This window comes from Sebastes umbrosus, chromosome 9 (genome assembly GCF_015220745.1).
Source record: "Sebastes umbrosus isolate fSebUmb1 chromosome 9, fSebUmb1.pri, whole genome shotgun sequence".
NCBI lineage: Eukaryota > Metazoa > Chordata > Actinopteri > Perciformes > Sebastidae > Sebastes > Sebastes umbrosus.
Window position 1 is genome coordinate 22,639,527 of NC_051277.1, and position 22,276 is coordinate 22,661,802.

At 43.4% G+C, this 22,276-nt stretch overlaps 2 protein-coding genes across 5 annotated transcripts; one reads left to right on the forward strand and one right to left on the reverse strand.

Moving 5' to 3' along the window:
* Positions 1-258: 258 nt before the first annotated feature.
* Positions 259-10,451, reverse strand: si:ch73-43g23.1 (serine/arginine repetitive matrix protein 2). 2 transcript variants are annotated; one of them, XM_037780961.1, is made up of 3 exons: positions 10,088-10,451; positions 7,314-9,541; positions 259-7,268 (listed from the first exon to the last, which is right to left on the reverse strand). In XM_037780961.1, exons 2-3 carry the CDS (start codon positions 9,460-9,462, stop codon positions 805-807), a joined length of 8,613 nt encoding a protein of 2,870 aa, XP_037636889.1. In that variant the 5' UTR covers positions 9,463-9,541; positions 10,088-10,451; the 3' UTR covers positions 259-804. The 2 variants fall into 2 exon arrangements, with proteins under 2 accessions (XP_037636889.1, XP_037636888.1); XM_037780960.1 differs by having other exon boundaries at positions 259-9,541.
* A 4,352-nt stretch (positions 10,452-14,803) lies between these two features.
* On the forward strand, positions 14,804-20,894 carry rmnd5b (required for meiotic nuclear division 5 homolog B). 3 transcript variants are annotated; one of them, XM_037780967.1, is made up of 11 exons: positions 14,822-14,938; positions 15,805-15,901; positions 16,461-16,637; positions 16,844-16,986; positions 17,065-17,202; positions 17,403-17,503; positions 18,293-18,459; positions 18,625-18,790; positions 18,963-19,065; positions 19,148-19,302; positions 19,986-20,894. In XM_037780967.1, exons 3-11 carry the CDS (start codon positions 16,499-16,501, stop codon positions 20,047-20,049), a joined length of 1,176 nt encoding a protein of 391 aa, XP_037636895.1. In that variant the 5' UTR covers positions 14,822-14,938; positions 15,805-15,901; positions 16,461-16,498; the 3' UTR covers positions 20,050-20,894. The 3 variants fall into 3 exon arrangements, with proteins under 3 accessions (XP_037636894.1, XP_037636895.1, XP_037636896.1); XM_037780966.1 differs by lacking the exon at positions 15,805-15,901 and having other exon boundaries at positions 14,804-14,938; XM_037780968.1 differs by lacking the exons at positions 14,822-14,938; positions 15,805-15,901 and adding an exon at positions 15,053-15,199.
* The last annotated feature ends 1,382 nt before the right edge of the window (positions 20,895-22,276 follow it).

The following is a 22,276-nucleotide window of genomic DNA, read 5'->3' on the forward strand; positions in this document are numbered from 1 at the left end:
AAACTACTGACTTTATAATATTTGATAATGCATTGCAATATTTTCCTGACAGCAATGCATTGCATTGTTTTGTTTTTCTGAAATCAATGCAGACTCTAATGAAGTTTCTGATTCCATATGAATGTCTTGCATATCTCCATTTGCATGAAAGTTTCAGTATTTAACACCTTACTTACATGATCTGGCTTGTAAATAAATGCAGAGATAGTGAACTAAAGAAAGAAGACATAAAAATAGATGAAGGCATAAGAGAGCAGAGCCATTCATATGAGACATTTTATTGGCATTGTTGTTGCAGACATCATGTGCACAAACTCACTCATCCAATATTAGAGAAACACAATAACAAAATAAATATGAGGTTCTTTTAAAACAGTATTTTCAAGTTTTTTTGGAGATATTTGTTGTTAAAGTACACACACCAGTAAATCAGTAAACCTATTGATTTGTAGTGCTAACTGAGCATTACTGGTGAATTTACAGTATGATGTTCTTACCCTGTATCAAAAGTGACAAAAATTGTAATAATAGATAATTTTAGATTTAGGTAATAATCTTAAGAACACCTCATAAAAAAGGTTCTTGTGTTTTCAAAACTATTAACTCAAGAATCATATATATCGTTCTATTAAAGCAGCCTAGCACAGAACAAGCAGCAGCAAATAAACAACAACCAAAGAATTGCTGTCTTCAGTAGCAATGTGAAAACTCAAATAACATTAAAGGCTAACATTAGACACCCCCTTTATACACTGTGTATTTAAAACCCAACAGGCTCCAGGAAGGCGGCCACTGTCCTCTATTTCAGGACCTTTTCCCCCCTGTTGGGGGTAGGTTGGGGGGATGTTTGTGGTAATAGTCTGGTGGGGTGGGATTGGGGCTCGCATTCATCCCTGTAGGGACATAATACATGCTTTCCAGGTAGCTCTGATCCAGCGGTGGATGGTTCTGGGGCTCTGGCTTGGACCCCTGACCAGATGGATGTCTGTAGTTGACCCCAGGCCCACCTGGGTGCATTGTTGGTGCGGCGGAGACCTCAGGGTATCGGGGTGGCTGAGGCGGAGCCTGGGGGTGGGCTTGGGGAGGGGGAGCTGCATAGGGCATGTACTGCGGAGCAGGCGCGTACATGTTGGGGTTGTGGAGAGACGTGTAGGGCGCCGCTGAGGGAGGATACAGGCCTGAATGTGACATTGCTTGCTGCGGGATGAGCACCTCCACATATTGGCCAGTCTCTGGGTCAAACAGCATTTTCCTCAGTGGCTGCACAGGCACCTCAATGTAAAAATACTTCCCCGTCTCAGGATCCAGGAGAACTCTGCGAGGTGTCTGTGCATAGCTACTCTCTGAGTACAAACTGGAGGTGTCGCCCCCATAATCAGAGCCGTAGGAAGGCCCCAGGCCTTGAGGACCACACAAGTACTGGGGATCCATCGGAGGAAGGCCAGGGGAGTGGTTGTGGCCAGGATCGCTGTAAGGAGCGCCAGCCATGCCTGGCGGCTGTTGGTGGGGGGATCTGTGGACAGGGGGTCGTCGAGGGTCAATGTGCTGGGGTGGCTGAAGCGGGCGGTCAGCAGGGCAGGCCTGCATGAGTGAGGGGTGGGGAGGGCAGGGAGGAGGCTGGTGAAGAGGCTGGTACATGGCCGGTGGCTGGCTCGGACCATGAGGGCTTGATTTGGGAGAGCCGGGCTGGTAGCTCATCGGCTGAGGGTCAGGTCTGCACTGGTGCGGACGGAGAGGGGGCTGAGCCACCGGGTAAGGTAGTGCCTGGCCTGGGGAGTGTGCAGGGGCAGGAGGCGTGAGGTTATGGGGGCTGCGGTGATGGTGAGGAGGGGTGATACCGGGATGAGAGGGGCAGCCAGCTGTGCAGGAGCAGGGTGGAGGGCGGGAGGAGGGCTGATAGCGATTTGACCTCCTCTGGGTCAGATCTGGGAGCATGAGGGGACTGAAGCTCTCCCGTTCATCGTAGCTCGGAGGGTCATCTGAGGCGTAAAAACGCAGATCATCTATCCTTTGGGGTCGCTCGCTGGAGAACGATCTGTGGCATGGCGGGTGTGTGTACCCTGGTACTTGTGTTGTGGAAACAGCTGCAGGTTGTTTTGTATTGTTTGAAGTTACTGGCATAGCTTGTTCGTGAGGGTATGCCATCCTGGGATACTGTTGTTGGCTGTCTGGATCCACAACAGCTGGCCGGCTCAGCTGGTTGGCTCCAGCTGAGTCGGGTCCAGAGACAGGGTTTGCTTGGTTGTCAGGCACTGGACCTGGTGCTGAGGTTAAACCTGTCCCAGTGGCTGATATTGGAGCTGTAGCTAAGGTTGTGGGTCTTTGTGTATATCCAGAGCTCTGAAGCGAGGCCCCTGGATTTTGCTGCTGACCTCTGTCATTCGACACCTCCGTCTCTGATGTTGTTGTTGACTGGTTCGATTGATTGAGACTGGAGACGGTGGCTGCTGTTGTTTTGCAAGGTGGAGGTTTGAGGCTGGATACTGCAGACACAGCTAGTTTTCTTGTATAGTTTGATGTTGACGTGGACTCATTGGAGATCTTTCTATAGATTGTCGGTGAGGACACTACGATTGTTTGAGGCCTCTCCTCACCTTGTGGTTTTACAGTTGTTGTTGATGATTTCTGCGCTTCATTTGGCATTGTTCCTAAATCTGCAGGTTTAAATTTACAGCTCGGTTTTGGAGGCACCGCTGGCTTTTGAGAATTTTTAGCTATAGATTTAACTTCGATGGTTTGAGGCCTGCTGTTTCCTGTAGTGTTTGTGGGTGTTTCTTGTTTCTGTGTTTCTTTAGACAGCGACTTAACCTCAATCGGCTGTGGTCTGAATTTCCTCACTGCAGGGGACCTCGGGGGGAAAGTCGGATCAAGTCTTTTCACCGCTTCAAAATCTCCAAGTTCCTTCTGTTTTGCGGGAGGCGGCGCTTGCTCCTGCGCATTTCTCAGCGGAGAAGCGCTTTTTTGCCTTGCTGTGTCTTTCACTGCAGGCTTACCGCTAAGTCCCTCGTCTTCTCTGGTCTTTGTGAAGGCGTCTGCATTGTCAGGCGCTGCTGAGGGCCCAGATGTGATGGATGAAGAGGAGAACGTCCTCTCTCTATGAGACTCGATGCGACCTCCATCTGAATGGGTGGGGGTCTGAAGGGGGATCTCCAGGCAGTTCACATGCTTATGCGGAACCCCTTTACCAGCAGGTGCATTGTGGTTGTCACCCACCACTGCTCCAATGTCAGCTTGGTAGCCTTTTTCCTTTATTAACATGGAAACTGAGTGGCCACTGCTACCAGGGGTGGTGTGTCCAGGTGAAGGGGAAGCAGCTGGGGCTTGGAGTGGGGTGTGGATCTCTTCCTGGGCTGGAGATGCAGATATCTTGGTCTTGCTGGATCCATCTCTTATTATCACCACAGCAGTGGACACCTCTCTTTCCTTACTTGGCTGTTTGGGGAGGCTCCCGAGCATGGGAGGTTTTCTGTCTGCTCTGACCACCGCAGGTTTGTCTTCACTGTCCGGCACTTTATGCATTTCTGTCACAGTCTCTTGTGTTTCTGCTGCCGTGTTTAAATCACGTTGACTTAGCTTTGCCATTACTGTGTCTCCTGTTGTATTATTCAGTGTGTTTGCATTCGAGGGGGATTCTCTGCTTACGAGCTTTGGAGAAGCCCAAAGTTTGTCACTCTCTGAGTCTTTCTTGCTGCATGGCATTTTATTTTTGGCTTCTTTCCAGCAAACGGCCTTGTATTCTATTTGCATCGGCTGTGAACGAGACAGAGGACTTCCTTTGCTCTGAGGAGGTGGAGATAAGGTTAGTAGCTTTGAGTCTTTCATCTCCTCTTTCCTCTCCTCCCTGAACTCCTCTTCTCTTTCCTCCCTCCTTATCTCTTGCCTTACCTCTCTCTCCTCCCGTGCTGTGACCTCTTCCCTCCTTTCCTTGTTTAAAATCTCCGTCTTTTCTTCATGCACATTTGATGGCTGTACAGCACTAGTTGCCTTGAAGGACAGATTATATGTATTTTTTACGAGCCGCCTCACATCTCTAACTTTGTGAATGGGGACCTTAGCTTTATTATTTGCTTCTTCTTCTTCCTCTGTTTTCTCATCTACACTGGTCTCTATCCTTTCCTCCTTTATATCTGGCGAAGAAGCCTCAGGTTTGTTTTCTGCCTCGGGTGTGAGACAGACATTTAGGGAGGCTTTCTTTTTCTCCACGGCTTTGAGCGTAATCTCCTGTGTTTGTGTCATGCAGGCGCCCTTGGCACCCTGTCGCAGTGTTTTATGGTCCTGTGTGTTTTCACATTCCCGGTCTCTGTTTGTCACCCTGGCCTGCGTGCTGCTGGCTCCAATGGCAGAAGGAGCTCCAGAGTTCCCGGCAGTGGCATTTGCTGAGTCACCACCCTCCCCTCCGTCCCATGTTTTACTGTCATCTACTCCGTGTACTCCAGTTCTTGACTGTTTACTATCAAATGGCATTTTCAATTCTGGTCTCATTTCCGATCTTGATGAAGTCATATTCCGGCTTTGAGAATCAGCCTCTTCACTCTCAGTCTGTGAAAAGGTAACACTTCGGCTGCTGCTGGATGAACTTGGCCTGTTGCTGGATCTCACTCCAAAGCTTTTTGGTGGTTTGGCTTCGTCCTTTGCGCTTAGTTCTCCTCTCGCAGGGAGACCCTCGGATGAAAGACTATAATCTGATTGAAGACTGGAACTCAGATTATGTGAGTCAGGTTTTGGGGACTCTTTGAGTGGTGCACTCTCTATTGGTGGGCTGTTCTCCTCAAAAGCGGGGCTCCCTTCTTCTCCTGCTTCCTGTTTATCAACACTCTGCATCTTCTTTGATAACACACTCTTAATGAGACAAGTGGCCATCTTGGTTTTGGTGCATGTTTCATCCAGAGAAGCAGATTTTTTGAGTTTTCTTTCATTTTGTCGATTGGGCTCAGGGCTGCGTTCAGAACGGTAGCATTCCTGCATTGCTGCTGGCGTACTGTGTTGTCTCATGAATGTCTCTCTGGAGTGACTCTCTAGAGAGGGGCTTTCCACCATCACTGGAAACCCAGGACTGCTATTCTCACTGCTCTCATCCTGCTTCCCTTCAGCACTATTCTTTCTCTTCAGCTGGATCTGTCTCTTTGGCACTCCTCTTCTCACCCTCCTGGGCTCCTCTCTTTCCACGGCCACATCTACGCACTCGAAGCTGCCCATCTCATAGCGCCTTGATGGATCCAGGCCGTCCGAGTAGTGTGCAGATGGTTGCTGGAAGGAGAGTTCATCATTGTCCAGCCTGGGAGCAGAACCCCTGAAGTCAGCGTAGGCCGGCCAGGCGGCACTGACCCCAGCTGGGCTCTCCTGGGTAGACGGTTGAGACATGTTGGTAGATGAACGGTGGCTGGAGTTGTACATGTCAAGGTAATCTACCTCCGGGCTTGACAGGCTGCGGAAGGCCCCGTCTGTAAACCACTTCACCTCATCGTCTGCCTCATCAAGCTCACTTCCCATGCTGGAGCTGGAACTCTGGCAGGGCCTGTTTGCGGCCACGCGTCCAGGAACGCTGCTCTTGTTGTGGGGGGCAGGAGGTTGAAGCCGTCTGCTGGGACCACCACCCCTGGGGTCTTGTTGGGAAGCAAGTCTAAGCTGTTGTTGCTGTAGCTGTCTGGTGGCAAGAGAGCTCTCTGGATAGGAATGCGCTGTTGGCAGTCCCTGACGGGTCTCTCTGCTTGTGGGAGCTGTGCTGCGACTGGCAGGCCCTTTTCTATTCCTGGCATTGAATGACAGCTCAACCTGTTCCCCTCTGTAACTGGCGTCCCCCTGCCAGCCCTTCCCCTTTTCAGGGACCTGCTCCTCCCTCCTCTTTCTCTCTCTCTCCATCTCCCTGTCCCTCTGCCTCTCCCTTCCTACCTCCCTATCCTCATCCAGCTGCATTTCCCTCTCCATCTCCAATTGCCTTGCTTGCCTGACCCAGTGGGCCTGGCTATTATTGTCCACATAGGCAACATTGGGGCTTTCCCTATTTGTCACCGCTTTCTTTAAATGACCTCTCGGTGAGGATGCTCCAACCTGAGAGGGGCTATGGCGTCTGTTCTGCCACTGTCTGTATGGTTTCTCAGGGGCTATGATGTGGACAGGTGTAAACCTGGTGAGCGGCGGGGAAGGGGTCCGCCTTCTGTTTACATGGTGGGCCATGTCCTCTGTTATCCTCTCTCTGTTTTCACGTCTAACTCTGGCTGACGGCTGTCTCCTCGCAGTCTCAGGTGTACAGGCTGATTTTAATGAGCTGCTGCTTTCAGAAGTCATGGGATAAGCAGTGAATTGAGGTTGTGCGTTTTCCGGTCTCTGCACAGGTGAGTTGGATGTAGCCCTGTGGACAAGTGAAATGTTTGGACTCCTGTCCTTAGAGACTTGAAGATTAGGGGAGGGAGGCTTGGTATCAATGGGGGGATTAATATAAGTGTCCTCTTTCTGAACAAAGGTGGGGCTTTGTTTTTCCTCAGGGAGGAAGGAGGCTAAACTTGAGTTATCCTGAAGGTTTGGTGCTGCTTCTCTCTCTGTGCTTTGTTGTTTCAGTGAACTCTCAACCGTTTCCTCAGCTAAGAAAGGTGAAGTAGATACAGGTGACTGGACTGCTACCACTGGTGAACTGCTTTTAATTTCAGCCACAACTGATTTGTTTCCCCTGTCTGATTGAAACGAGGGTGACACACTCTCTTTTGCCAAATGTGTGTGGTAAGAGGAATCCCCCTCAACCTCAGGCGTATTTCTTAGAGTAGGAGTAGGACGTGTATACTGAGGGTTGTGCTCAATGGAGAGGGTTGCTGGTGAACGCTGATGATACCTCTGCTCAGGAGACGGGGTGACAGGTGATGGATCTCTACTTCTGCGCTGAGGTGAGGGAGTGTGATGCTTGTCAGATGAAGGGGTTTGATATCCTGGTGAGGGAGTGTGATGCTTTGGCTGAGGTGAGGGAGTGTAATGTTTGTCAGATGAAGGGGTTTGATATCCTGGTGAGGGAGTGTGATGCTTTGGCTGAGGTGAGGGAGTGTGATGCTTGTCAGATGAAGGGGTTTGATATCTTGGCTGAGGTGAGGGAGTGAGATGCTTTGGCGGAGGTGAGGGAGTGTGATGCTTGTCAGATGAAGGGGTTTGATATCTTGGTTGAGGTGAGGGAGTGTGATGCTTTGGCTCAGGTGAGGGAGTGTGATGTTTGTCCGATGAAGGGGTTTGATATCTTGGCTGAGGTGAGGGAGTGTGATGTTTTGGCGGAGGTGAGGGAGTTTGATGTTTGTCAGATGAAGGGGTTTGATTTCCTGGTGAGGGAGTGTGATGTTTGTCAGATGAAGGGGTTTGATTTCCTGGTGAGGGAGTGTGATGCTTGTCAGATGAAGGGGTTTGATTTCCTGGTGAGGGAGTGTGATGCTTGTCAGATGAAGGGGTTTGATTTCCTGGTGAGGGAGTGTGATGCTTGTCAGATGAAGGGGTTTGATATCTTGGTTGAGGTGAAGGGGTGTGATGCTTTGGCTGAGGTGAAGGTGTCTGATACCTGGGTTGGTGGGACAGAGTTATTTCAGGCTGTAGGACAGAGCTTGTGAAGCCCGATATATGAGGCGAGTCTCTTGGTGTACCAGTGGACTCTGCTATACTGCTCTGTCTACTGTGTCTGCTTGGGGTAGGGCTCCTCGCTTCAGGGGACACAAGTGTCCTATCAGGCTCTGGGGTGCAGAGACGAGAGAGCTCAGGGAATGGGGAAATGTCCTCAGGCTGAACAACAGAGTAAGAAATCCCTGTGATGTGAGGGGACGAAGTGAGGCTTCTTGATGAGGCAGAGTCAGAGTAAGGAGATGCTGATGTTTTCTCCACTTCAGAAGACCACTCTCTCCTGCTGACCTCAGGTGAGGACGCTGTGATCCTGATTTCAGGTGAGGGAGCAGTAAATCTGCACTCTATGGGAGAGCTGTTGCTCGTAACTTCGGGTGATGGAGATAAGCTATAACCTACCACAGGTGAAGACACCTGGGTCCTGCTTTCAGAAGAAATGTGTCTTATTTTATGCAAGGGGTCGGGAGAGGGAGTTCTTGTGCCAGTCGTAGCCGGAGAAGCAGCACTGAGCCGGCCAGGTGATGGAGCTGTGTGTCTCAATTCAGGTGAGACACCACTCGCTACAAGCTCAGGGGATGTTGCTATTGAAATGACAGGTGAGGGAGGTGTGTATCGTGGGGCAGGTGTAGACACAGCACTGACAGGTTCAGCTGATAACCTTCTATCTTGGCTCTCGGGAGTAGTCGTGGTGTCTCTTACTGCAGTGGAAGGATCTGAAATCAGCTCAGGGGTGTGGGTAGAATATCCGATATCCGGTGTGGAGCCTCTGCTGAGGAGATCAGGCAGGGAGACCCTCCCTCTTGGCTCAGAAAAAGGAGATGATGCTTGAGTATCAGGGGAGTAAGGCCTGTTATTCAGCTCAGGAGAGGCCAGTGATTCTCTCGACTGGTATGTGCTACTGGATGAAGGTAAAGGAGACGAAAGGGTGGCTCTAGATTCAACAGCTGATTCTGTGAAATCTAGGGAAAAATCTTTGGATGTGGGCTCAGGTGAGGGGGTGCTGTGTTGATTAAAGTAGCTGCTCCCTGGCGAGCCTTGTGCGACCCTGAAATCAGGGGTGTTCACTGATTCAGAGGAGGATGAGCTGACACGGTTCCTAGGCTCAGGGGAGTGACTGGGAGATAAGGACTGATGTGAGAGGCTGTTATGTCTATCTTTGAGGGAGGGAGAGGGAGTGGTTGTCCTTGGTTCAGTTTCTGAGCAAGCTTGTCGAGGACTAGGTGATGATGGTGAGCATCTTTTTTCAACTGAGGAAGAAGACAAGGATGACGCTCTTCCCTCTGTACTGAGGGTAGAGGGGCTGCTATGTCCAGGAGAGGGGGTCCTCTCACCAGTGTTGAGGACTTCCGATGATGGGCTAGCTGTACTAAGCTGAGGTACTGGTGGTTTGCCCTTTGGTTCTAAATTTGGGCTACTGTCTTCAGAAACTTCTGAACGCCCTGAGCTCAGTCCCTCGCCCTCCAGCTGCCTCCTCTCTGAAGACTCGCCCTGCAACGGGGGGCTGTAAAGCCTTTCTCGTGAATCCTCAAAGCCCTCCTCTCCTTCACTGGACCCCGGCGCAGTGTGATAAGAGCCAGAGGAGTCGTTCAGATCATCCACTGGAGGTGACGCAGCAGCTGAACCGTCCACCTCTCTCTGGGAAAGGACAAAAGCCCCTACAGCAGGGCTGCTCGAGAGGGAGGACGAATCACAGTCGTCTCCGAAGATGTCACACAGGCAGGTGGTCTCGGAAATGGCACTGCGCTGACTGGGGACGTTGATGATGTCGAAGATTTCAACGTGGTTGGGGGTGCCGTCACGGTGGCACAGGGAATAGGTGTGGTGGGGTGCACTGCGCAGGAAGGAGTAGCTGTCCCCCTGGAGAGTCCAGCTGTCCATTGCTCGTCCACAAGCTCCAAATTCTCACTGTGGCCAGTCCAGTCGGTTCCTGGAGTCTCTTCTGGGCTCTGTTCCTGGACTGGAAATAAGATACAGTCACCTGGAAGGCGTGTAGCTCATTCATTTATATCACCACTTATGAATATCATTGAGCAGCAAAAACTTATTAATTGAAAATATAGAGGCTAAACTGTGCATTGTTATTGTTTTGTTAGCTTGCCAACAGCAAATTTAGCTTTTAACCCTCAAATGTTGTGTACACAGAGATATTGTAAACGTCTAAAAAGGGTTCAGAACATAAATATAACTCTGTCACTATACCCTTAAAAGCAGCAGCAAGCAACTTGAAATGAACACAATTAACACAATACAAACATTCTTGTTAAGTTGACCAAAATATTCAATTGAAATTCAGTGTATCTCTACATGTGCTTAAAAGCTCACAAGATTCCATCCAGACATTATATATGATGTGCAACTTATTTTGAATAACAAAGACTGAGATTTAGTCATTTTATATATATGGAAACTGACAATGGTTAGATTAACTCTGCTAGTACAGTCCCTTTATCTAAACGTTCCTGCTCCCCATGCAAGTAGAAATACACAACGACTGGTACTGTACCTTTGGCCGATGATGAGGCTTTCCCAATGGCATGGAGTTCCTCTGTGTTGCAATATCTGCCCCTCATCCACCAAACCGTCTCTCAAAATCCACAGCACATTCCAAGTTTACAAGACCGAACCAGGCACTGAGCAGCTCTGTGCAGCCCAGTCTGGCGGAGCCACGCTGGCTAGACAACCTCAGAATGTAAGAAGCACTGCCATGCATCAGACTTGAATAGAAAAAGCAAAGAGGGGCATCTCGCTCATCTTGCTCCCATCTCTATTTCTGCCCCTCCCCTCTGAGCCGGCCTCAGGGAAATTGCTTACAGAGTCTAACCTGGATCTTTTTTCTTCTCCGGGCTGGGGTTCGGTTGGACATTGGCTTTTCTGTGTGAGCTGGGCTAGGGGGTGGCGCTGGGGGGGTGGGTTATAGTTAGCAGCAGGTGCTGATCCGGCCAGGACGGATGAGTGTGCCTGGAATCTGACACTTACAGGCAGATCAGTCACAGGACTCCTCTATATATAGACCCATACTATCAGGGCCAGATAGCCATAGCTTTCGCTGTTCGCCTGGGAACGCTGGCGGGGAAAGAAAGGGGGAATACAAAGCTTAAAATACAGCCCACACATTGTCCACTTAACCTCACGTATGAGGTTATACTTAACGTTGAGGGTGTGATTGTACGTATGTGTGAGTGTATCAATGTGTTTGTGTGTGTGTGCACTACTGTAAGGTGTAGCTGCACAACAGGTCAAAGGTTAACATAGACCACCCAACTTTGACAGCACACATGCAGATCTCCTGTGCACTGCACGGTAGCTGACAACACTCGGTAAGGAGCTCTCACATGTTTTAAAGTCACGTTTTTCCTTTTCATGTCTGGAAATATTTGATGTTCCAGGATCACTAAAGCCGGTGAAAATTTGTAGTTTCAAAGCTTTCCTGTCATACAACAACAATGTGCCAAACGTTTGATCAAAGGGGATCATGCTATTTTACTGTACTTATTATTGCTGCTACAATAGCGGTACCCTCTACCCTCTGAGCCTCATTGTGGCTGTCTGGACATGTTTGATGGTTTGGATAAGCCGCCTGTCCCAAACCTAATACCTCATGAGATTACCAGTCATTCTCAGTCATTAAGTCACTCGGGGCAAGCCAATGGAAAATCTTTGATTGCGGTTTCATAAGGCTGCGACTGAGGGTATATTATATCTGTCGTATCGAGCTGTTGATACAACACTGAAAAGTCAACCATCTATTATATGTATGGAATCATACATATGTAATTCGGCCCTGTCTGAAGAGTCATACATTGCTACAAGTGCACACATTATCTGTGTGGCTAGCCAAAATGGGAACTGAGTCCATGACCTTGGTGGAGTTGGTTCTATCCACAACAGCTATATATCTTCTTTTTTACATCATTAAATCTGTATAAACACATTATTGTTTATAGACCCCTTTCAGAGATATCCAAATGATTTCATATATCATGAGAGGCTTAAATGGCATGACAAACATCAATCATCATCCCTCTGAACTCTTAACAGGCACCAAGGAGAGGATGGATGATATGATTATAACTCAAACTGGCATATTTCATTATGTGTTATAAATAGGATAATAAATAGAAACACAGATATTACTTGAAAAACACAGCATGAAAGTGTAAAACATGATAATTCAGAACAATAAAAGGTTGGAGAGGACAACATGCATGCATGTATGTGTGTGCTGGGTATGAGATAGTGTGAACTTAAGTGCACAGAAGTGCTGATATATTTGAACATCTGCGGTTAATGGCAGCTCAATAGACTGGAGGAGGACTCAGAGGGAAAGAATGATGAGCGCCTCAGCAATGGGGAGCTTTAGTCTACATCACTGATAGATTAGTCACACCAGTCCAAATACCGTCCTCGCCCACCCTCAGCAATGCCACACACCATTAAGCCATGCATAAACAATATACTGCGGGGGCAGCTATAAGTTGACAAATGTATAACAGCACTTTCCTTATGTGTGAAGATATAAACTTCTTTTTTCTGCTTGTGTTCTATCTGTGGGATATGATGCTAAACAAGGGTCCAGTCTCATGATGGGTTATTTAAGTGCTTGTATTTATGGCAAACAGCAAGAAGATAAACACAAGATCACATTTCAAATCTATCTGTTTTTGCACTGACCCAGTTCCTCTTTTAGGCGAAGCTCAATACAAGCGTATTTCTAACAATCAGTGGTAGAAAGTACATTTTTACTCATTATTCATCTTCTTGTCTTAAATTGTAGTGCCCTGAATCATTTTGAGGGTATCACTAATTGTGAATGGCATGTCTCACTATTTACTTACATTTTACAAAAAAAGCAATAAATAAATTGATCAAGAAAATAACCAGTAGATTAACCCATAGTGAAAATAACCATTAGATGCACCCAAGAAATCAGCTCCACCTCAACCAACTACAAGAATAAAATTCTGCTTAAACATTAATGCATGGTAATAATAATCTAATGCTATACTATATAATAGTACATAGGCCTATATATATATATCATAAAACGTATATACACTCACTGAGGGGCAATTGAAAGCTTTTACTTTCAATACTTTATGTACATTTTCTTGAGAATACTTTTTCTTGAGTAACATTTTCAATGCATGCCTTTTTACTTAATGGAGTATTTGTACAGCATTTTACAGGTATTGGTACTTTTACTTAAGTAAAGGATCTGAAAATGTCCTCCACCACTGCTAATATTAGCAATATTTAAATTTTCTGGTTGTCAGTGATGAACAATTTTGAGGTACTTGTAGGCCTATTTTACCTGAATATTTCTATTTTATGCTACTTTATACTTTTAGGCTTACTCCACTATATTTCAGAAGGAAATATTGTACTTTTTTACTCCACAACATAGATTGCACTACTATACTTGCTTGTGCATTTGTGGATCAATACTTAACATACATAACATATGATTTGCTTAAAAAAAATGATGCATTGCTACAGATGAAACTACCCAAGACTACAGTGTATAAAATAGTTAAAATTAGCTCTACATTGACCAGCTAAAACATTAAAATGCTGTTTACATGGTGATGCATGAGTGTACTGTGCCAACCTTTCATTTCAATTTAATTCATTTCAAAATTTATTTCGAACATGTAGAATACAAAAAATAATAAAGAAAAAATAAAGAAAAAGCATGATCAAACCAACAAGTGGACAGTCAAAAACAAGTAGTATTTACATACAATGAAAAGCATAAGAAAAATAAATTGTCAACACTTGATGCCTTGATTTACATATTTGAAAAGGAGTGAGAAGAAGTATACATTTATTTAATCCCGCCCCTTCTCCATAAGTCAATTATTAATTATTAACCAGCTTCCTTATTGAGCCATACATATACTCTAATTAAATTTTCCTAAATTTGTCTAACTATAATTATTATTATTTATAATTATTCTAACTATATTTATTACCTTTAATCTGTGTCATACAGAAATATAAATGAATTACTGATATAATTATCCTTATCAAAATATAAATTTGTTATAAATCCAGAATACCAATTCATTACTTATAATATAACTTAATCACAATACCAATTCATTACTTACATATTTAACTTAATCATATTGACTATTTGTTATCTTTTTTTATATGCGCAAATTATTATTTATAATATACAATTTATAATATACAATATGCACATGCAATACAACCTGCAATATATACATACACATACACATACACACACACACACACACACACACACACACATATATACAGTATATATATATATACACACATTACGCAAGCAAGCAGCTGATCGATAGTCCAGTGTTGGTCATGTATGTTTTTTCTTTCGTTCCTTTTCCCTGATGATGGGCTTTGAGGCTAAATGGTTGTGGAAGATGTGTATGAATGTGAAATTTATATATGTTTGGAAAATTTGAATATTATTAGTGATAAATATCAAATATGATGTTGTATATAGTATGTATGTGATAAATGTAATATACTTGATTTCGGACCCCAGAAAGACTAGCTGGTGCCATTGGTATCAGCTAATGGGGATCCTTTTTAAATAAATACATATGTAAATATATATATATATCTATATCTATATATATATAGATATAGATATATGTATGTATGTATGTATGTAAAGGATAAGTTGTGACAGCTTCAAAACGCCCGTTTGCAAGAGAGAGAAATCTGATTCATGTGTAAAATCAAATTGATATCGAAGAGAAAGATACTTTTTTTTATCATAGGTATATATATATATATATATATGGTGGACGAATGAGGAAAAAGTACCAAGCAATAATAGATTTTAACAGGTCAAAGATAAGCACAGTTCATAGTATATTTGTGTAGGTATATAGAGCCTATATTGGATACCCTTTTCCTGCCTTTTAGTAAGAGATGTTGTGAATGAGGAAATAGAGTGATTTAATATGACAATTGTGCTTTTTTGTTGGCTGAAACAATGATCCTGACACTGGTTAGAGGGACTTAACAGGAGCCTAACATTTCAGATATTTTTAAAATGGACTTTTGACTGTTTAAGTTATAACTGGATCACTCGAACAGTGATCTTAAAACTGAGACAATGATTGTTATTTAATGAGTTTTACCATATATATATATATATATATATATATATATATATATATATATATATATATATATATATATATATATATATATATATATACACGGCTTTTATTGTGAAAGGTCCAGTCACGGCAACAGGAAGTGACACCGGAAGTTCCGCATCACGACTGCTGGTGAAGTGTTGCCATAACAGGCAGAGCGGCTAACGCTAATGTTTGCTAACTAATTAGCAGCACAGGTGAGTGTCGTCTATCTAAACACATCTTACAGTTCAGTTAAAAGGCGATAGATGTTTTTAAGAGCTTTGGTGATACTAAACAATGAGCTGGTTGTCATTGTGTCCTGGTATAGTTTGGGCCTTGTCAGTCAGCAGCTAAGCTAAGCTAAGCTAAGCTAAGCTAAGCTAAGCTAATGTCGAGCCTCTGGTCACTGATGTTGTTTATGTTATCTGTGCCACAGCCTAATCTCACTGTGTTACCACATCCAATCAAAACACGTGGTTAGCAGTTTGTTTACTTCGTATTTATCATTATTAGTAATTATTAAAGATACATAATGTGGTATTTTAATGTTAAAACAGATGTGTAGCTTTGTGTTGGTTAGCTCCACTGCGGTGACTGCTAGGTGGACGTTTTCTGTATTCAGCTTATAAACGATGAGTTACAGATCATGTTTTCATGTTTTTCTAAGTATATATATCTGAGTGAACACACAAAATCACTGATAAACCTGTTCTTTGGTTACCAGATGATGAAAGCAGTGTTGTATTGGTGAGTGACGTTAGTAAACAGCAGGCCGCAGAGGACACAGCGTTGCCTTTAACATTGTTAAAGGCCTTTGCTAGTTTGTTAGCAGTGTTACACCAGGCCAAACTTTTAATCAGGGCAGTGCTGAGTCGGTTTTCTTCTCTTGGTAAAAAAAATGAATGTCTACCAGCTGTCAAAGGTCCTTTTAAACACATTGTAGTTCAGCTCTTGGGCTGTCTGGATCAAGAAGAAGCAGCTGTGTGACAGTCATGAGATTGTTGTTTTGTTATCAAATACTGCAGGCAACTGGTTTGTGACATTGAAATAATGTAATGGGATCCTACATCTTTATTAATAGGTCCACCATCCAAATGTGTAGGATTTTCCACTGCAGCAAACTACATAGAATACAAAAGCCTGACCAATACATCAGCTGGGCTCCTATATCACTATTGGTATGTCTTTTTTGGCCATAAATATGTTTGAGGTGGTTTTAGAAACAGTTTATTTTTCAGCATTAAAGGGTCACGCCTTGTACATCATCTTGGTCACAATTCTTTAAAAACACATTTTAAGGGATTATTATAAAAAATATATTTATTATACTTTGTATTTATATAAAAAACAGCTGAAATTATTAATTTATCTGCCTAGAAATTGATCTTATCTGGTTAGCTGTTTGTTATTTTTCAAGCAAAATAACCTAGATCTCAGATGTGAGGATTTGCTGGTTTCTGTGTGAAAGCCATCACCTTGGGCTTTAGGAAATTTAAACATTTTTCCTTGATCTTTGATGAAAAGCCTCATTGACGAAATAATTGGCACATTAATCTACAATAAAAATAACTGTTAGTTTCAGCCCCCAACAAATCAAATTAACATCTGTTATATATTGTTGTTAAATTCTCCAATATCTGTATAGTTATTGGCCTAAAAGATCCAGTATTAGTCGGGCTATATTATTAGTTCACTGGCGTTGACCTGTATTTTTCCCTTATTCTGTTTTTCTCTTAGGTGTTGTTGTTGTGTGTGTGAGTGTTCCAGCCTGAACCATGGAACAGTGTGCGTGTGTTGAGCGGGAGCTGGAGAAAGTGCTTCATCGCTTCGTAATGTACGGCCACCAGTCTGAGGAGAGGCTAGACGAGCTCCTGCGCAGCGTCTGTGAGATCCGAGGACAGCTAGTTGCTTTTGGTAAGAAAAACTGATGCACACAAGGTGACTGAACGCTATGAAGATATAATAATTATAAGTTAAGTTTAATAGCAGTTTTAATTGCTTTGTATTTGAATTAAAATGGTGCTTTGTTAGTTATGCTTCATCCGTGCTGAATCATAATTTATCGGGCACATATTGTAATCATGCACACAGTGAAGACTTTTCCTTTTTCTCTCTTGCAGGAGTACAAGATGCAGACTTAACAGTCCTATCTCAGACTATGGCGCAGTGTTGTAAGAATATCAAAGAGACAGTGCAGATGCTAGCCTCCCGACATAAGGACATCCATGGCAGTGTGTCAAAAGTGGGCAAAGCCATCGACAGGGTAAGGACAGGTAGCATCATTCTTTAACATTTAACATTTGGAATACATATACTTAACCTCTGATATGCTTGTCTGCAGAATTTCGACGCAGAGATCAGTGCTGTGGTGGCAGAGACGGTGTGGGACACCCCAGAGAGACAGAAATACCTGAGTGAGACCATTGTGGAGCACCTGTACAGACAAGGGATGCTCAGTGTAGCAGAGGATCTTTGTCAGGTAAGTAACCGTGAAGCCTTCCAAATGTGTTTGGTATAAATGCATCCTGAATGGCTTTAAGATGAGTTCTATATAAAATATATTCATGCAAATTGATTGCAACATTATGGGTCTTTAATTCTTGTGTAATCCTTGTTTTTTGTCAGGATAATTAATATAGGAATTCTTGATAATTCAAAATACCCATGTCTGTTTTCTAGGAGTCGGGTGTAGTTATTGATATGAGTATGAAGCAGCCTTTCCTGGAGCTCAACAGAATCCTTGAAGCTCTGAGGATGCAGGACCTCAGGCCGGCACTAGAGTATGTTTTCTTCTTATTTTCTTCTATTATCTGTGTCTAGACAGCCATCATCTTTGTAAAGAGAATAAAATGACTGATCAGAATGACAGATTTGCACACATAAGTAGAGATTATTAAGACCTGGTTCAGTTGGCCATAACAAAAAGGGAGACACACCATACGAACATTTAACAAATTAAGACAAATTAGACCAAATTTAAGGGTCATCTTAAGTTATTAAAGTATGTGGTGAGATTACCAGTAAAGTCAGTAGTGTGTGCTGTGGAAGAGGTCGGTGCGGGTGTTGAAAAGTCGTATAAAAGCAAAGCAAGAAACAAAAGCAACATAACCAAATGGGAGAGAAGCAAAGCTGCAACTGGGAACCCTCGGAAGTTTCCAGTTTCTCTAACAATCACCTGCAGAGAGAACACAGGCTGGTGAATCACCCAGCAAACTAGATGACACCATAGGGGTCATCACAAGATGGACATTCTGGCTGCTTTACGTTAAAATGCACTACAAGAAGTACAAAAAAATCTTTATCAATACAACGTAGCTTGGGAAAAAATGCCATACACGAGAAAGATGTTTCATACTTTTCCCATCTGGCTGCCTCCTCAAACTCTGAGGCACTCTTTGACCATTTAGTACAAGTTGCCACTTTTATACAACACAACTTTGCGTAAAGAATTTCTATTGAGATTAGGTTTACTTTGGTACTTTCAAACACATAATGATAATTTAAAAAACTCCCTCTAGGTTGAAGTGTCAAATAGTTGACTGTACTCACTCATTTCTGTGCCTTCTTAGGTGGGCTGTGACGAATCGGCAGCGCCTCTTGGACCTGAACAGCAGTCTAGAGTTCAAGTTGCACCGCTTGTACTTCATCAGCCTGCTCAGTGGGGGAATCAGCAACCAAATGGAGGCCCTGCAGTATGCCAGGCACTTCCAGCCCTTCGCCTCTCAGCACCAGAGAGGTAGACAGTGGCATTATTGTGACATTCCATGAGTTGTGTTAAGGGAATTGTATAATAGAAGCCAAGAGGGACTGAAAGTGTTTTTAAGGCAAATACATTTATATAATCTGAGGCTTACCTCACAATACTCATGTAATGTTCGATTTTGTCTTTTTGTCCCTGCAGACATTCAGATCCTGATGGGCAGTCTGGTGTATTTGCGTCACGGCATCGATAACTCTCCGTACCGCAGTCTGCTGGAGACAAATCAGTGGGCCGAGATCTGTAACATCTTCACCAGAGATGCCTGCGCTTTACTTGGTCTCTCTGTAGAGTCTCCTCTCAGCGTTAGGTTAGGAAACCTCTTCTCTGATTCCCTTTACAATCTGAACATTTATACCAAAATTGAGACTAAAGATTAATTAATTAGTAGATTTTTTTCAGTTAAGGGTGAAGTAAAGAAAACTATTTCAACTACAGTCAAACTTAATGATTGTTTTATATTATTGTCTATTTCTCTGCAGTTTTGCATCAGGCTGTATGGCCTTGCCGGTGCTGATGAATATCAAGCAGGTGATCGAGCAGAGACAGTGCAGCGGAGTCTGGACGCACAAAGATGAGCTGCCTGTAAGTCCCTCTGAATTTCCAAACATCATCTATCGCTCCTTTTTCATCTTTCAATTGATTCATATCATGTCTGTTCCTGTAGATTGAAATCGACCTTGGAAAGAAGTGCTGGTACCACTCTGTGTTCGCCTGCCCGATCCTCAGGCAGCAGACGTCAGAGAGCAATCCTCCCATGAAGCTCATCTGTGGCCACGTCATCTCCAGAGACGCCCTCAACAAACTGACTAACGCTGGAAAGTAAGTCACCAATACAGCCCCATTGATTGATTGATTGATATGTGCATGGTAGGATAAGGATCTGACATTATTTTATATAGTTATAGTTATTATATAAATAAACCGGAGGAAAGTACACAAGCACTGTTGTGGCCAAAATTACAAATCGCATCGTTGCTGCTTAGAGCTGCAACGATTAATCAGTTAGTTGTCAACTATTAAATTAATCCCAGTTATTTTGATAATAGATTAATCGTTAATAATATAATTGTAATAGTAATTTTCGAAGAAAAAAAGTTAAAATTCTTTTCTTTACCACACTGATAAACACTTTTCACCATTTTATAGACCAAACAACTGATCGATTAATCAAGAAAATAATCAACACTGAAAATAATTTGAAAATAACTGTTAGTTGCAGCCCTATAGCAGACATGGTCTTTGTGAAACAATTACTGGTGGGTTTTTTTTGCATTAAAAAAAACATAATGTTCAGCCCGGGCCACTTCTCAAAAAAGGAAGCTTGTTTTAGTGCAAATCAATGGCTTTCTATTAATTAAGAAATCAATCAAACTAATAGTTAATTTAGAAAATGACCAGCTATAAAAAGTGTACAAGATTTGTAGTTAATCGGCCAACTAACATACCACACACTGTAACATCCTGTTCCTGCTCTCCTCCCCCTCCCCTCGTCTCGTCCTCAGGTTGAAATGTCCGTACTGCCCCATGGAGCAGAATCCGTCACACGCCAAGCAGATCTACTTTTGATACCGCACACTTTTCTTCACGAGTAAGGATGAAGTTCCCTGGAGCTCTTTGCATTTCCAGGACCATTTGCTCTGGCCCCTTTCCTCTGTCCCCGGCCTCTCGGCCTGTTATTGTAAAGCATTAAGGTTTTACCCCAGGGCTCCTCTGGACAGCCTCGGCCATCCCGTTGTAACCCACCTTGGACCCTCTCCAACTTTACGTAGTGTACAGAGTCCAGCGGGGATGGTCCAACTACAACCTGTAGTAGACTGAGGAGTCAGTAATGCGAACATCCTCACGAAGAAGCACCTCTGAAAAAAAGGTTCATTCATTGAAACTCATTTGCAAATGCCTGCAGAGTTATAGGCTTATCTTTTTAAAGTATGTAATACTTTATAGTGTTTGTTTTCTCAGCTTTATTGACTGTTTGAGTTGGATGACTGCTTCTTTTTTTCTCCTTTTATTTTGTGACAGAAGCAGTTGAATGATTATGGATGGGTGCGTGTGGGTAAATGGTATAGATAGGCAGTTTCAGAATGGTAATAAACTTCTATTATACATGAGAAAAACCACAGAAAACAAACTGTGTTGAAGGTTCATTATTTGCTGGTGAAGGGAACCTATTACTCCATAGTGTAATAAAGGCCTCACGTAGCTTGGAAGTCACTGTCGGCTGATGTAACCGTTTGATCAGTAAAACAATTAACTCATCAATGGTGGGACAGCTTTTCTTTTTATTATTTTTTTCGTGACTGACTGCACCAGCAAGATTTCCCTCATTGTAGAAGCCATTTGTCTTGTTCTATGTATGTATTTAACAAACAGTGACAAAAAGGAAACAAAAAATATATAATACTACTGTGAAATGTGCTTTGTTTCTATTTTTCATCGCAACGACCGCCACAACGGCTCATGTAAAATAGTAAATTAAGCTGAACGTGCATATTTCAACACTACTGCGTAACTCTCAGAGCTATCCACTCAACAGTTCACACCCCGGTTGTGCCATCGCCTCACTCTGACCCGCATTGTGTATCCTATAAGCTTGCGAGCCGCGTGATTTGGAGATGTAAAAGTGGTGTGATGGTAGCCGTTATGGTCTGACTTGCAGTGACTTGTGATTCAGCTTTACTCGTCGTGGGTGGGGAAGTCCTCTGATCATTGTTGTTTAATATATACTTAGAGAAAATGCCTCTGCTGCGTAGCTTTTATTTGAGATGGAGTCATAAATAGAAAATCCATGCATTTCCTCAGGGCTCATTGTAACACTTCATACCACACACTGCAGTAAAAGATGTACATTTCTATAAGGAGTCTTGAACAAAGATGACACATACTTCACAGGTGGTGAGGCTGATAGTTTGGGTGTGTATATTATTCAGCTGATGATGTGTAAGCATACACTAGGGGGAAGAGTGTCACGAGGTCTAAGGCATTATGGTGTACAATACAGTATGTTTAGATGATCAATAGTGCAAGTTCCCGATGTCCTCTTGAAAACGGTGATGTCATCTCACAGTCCAGTGAGGCCAATTTGTTCAGCAAGCACCGCACCAGCATAGTTCACACTGACGATGCAACATTACACTCAGTTTAAAGAGTTTAAGATAAAACACTTTATCTTGGTTTCATTTGGAAATGGGTTAAAGAAGCACATGTTCTGTGTGGACTTTCACTGAATTTTCCGCCTCCTGTTTTTCTTTCCTTTGGTTGACAATCATTCATTGCTTCTTCGAGTGTTCCCTTCAGATAGACTGCTATAGCGCTCCGTACTTCTTCTGTCGTATTAATTTTGTTGAATGTTTGCATTTCCTGCTTTTGTGTGTTATGCAACTTTTATTGTAAATATTTATCCTCTAACATGTTTCATATACTTGCATCTGAAATTAAAAATAAAAAATTTATACTCCAAGTCGGTTTTGGAGGCGTGTAATGGCATTTGGTGGTGGCCTGCTCCGACTATAACTCACTTTTTTTAATAGGTTTTTACAGCTGCTTGGCCCTCCTTTATCACCACTTGGTGGCGCTATTGCTGTATTATCCATACTCTAAACTAAATAGCCTTGAAGTCTTTAAGATCTCAAGCTAGAGGTTTTAATTTGAATGAGTTTCACAGTTTTTTTCCCCAAGATGAATTCCTGTTTAATAATCAGATAAACAGCACTGATGGCATTCAGCACTGCAGCCCTCCTACAGACTGATAACATGCGAGGTAAGAATCCTTTCTCATCCCACTTCAATAAACCAG

Excerpts from the sequence above, each read along its gene's own strand:
- si:ch73-43g23.1 (XM_037780960.1), bottom strand. The coding sequence starts at position 9,462 with ATGGACAGCTGGACTCTCCAGGGGGACAGCTACTCCTTCCTGCGCAGT.
- rmnd5b (XM_037780966.1), top strand. The coding sequence starts at position 16,499 with ATGGAACAGTGTGCGTGTGTTGAGCGGGAGCTGGAGAAAGTGCTTCAT. Across the intron at positions 17,203-17,402 it reads TAGCAGAGGATCTTTGTCAG|GAGTCGGGTGTAGTTATTGA; the intron begins GTAAGTAACCGT and ends TCTGTTTTCTAG. Across the intron at positions 18,791-18,962 it reads GAGTCTCCTCTCAGCGTTAG|TTTTGCATCAGGCTGTATGG; the intron begins GTTAGGAAACCT and ends ATTTCTCTGCAG.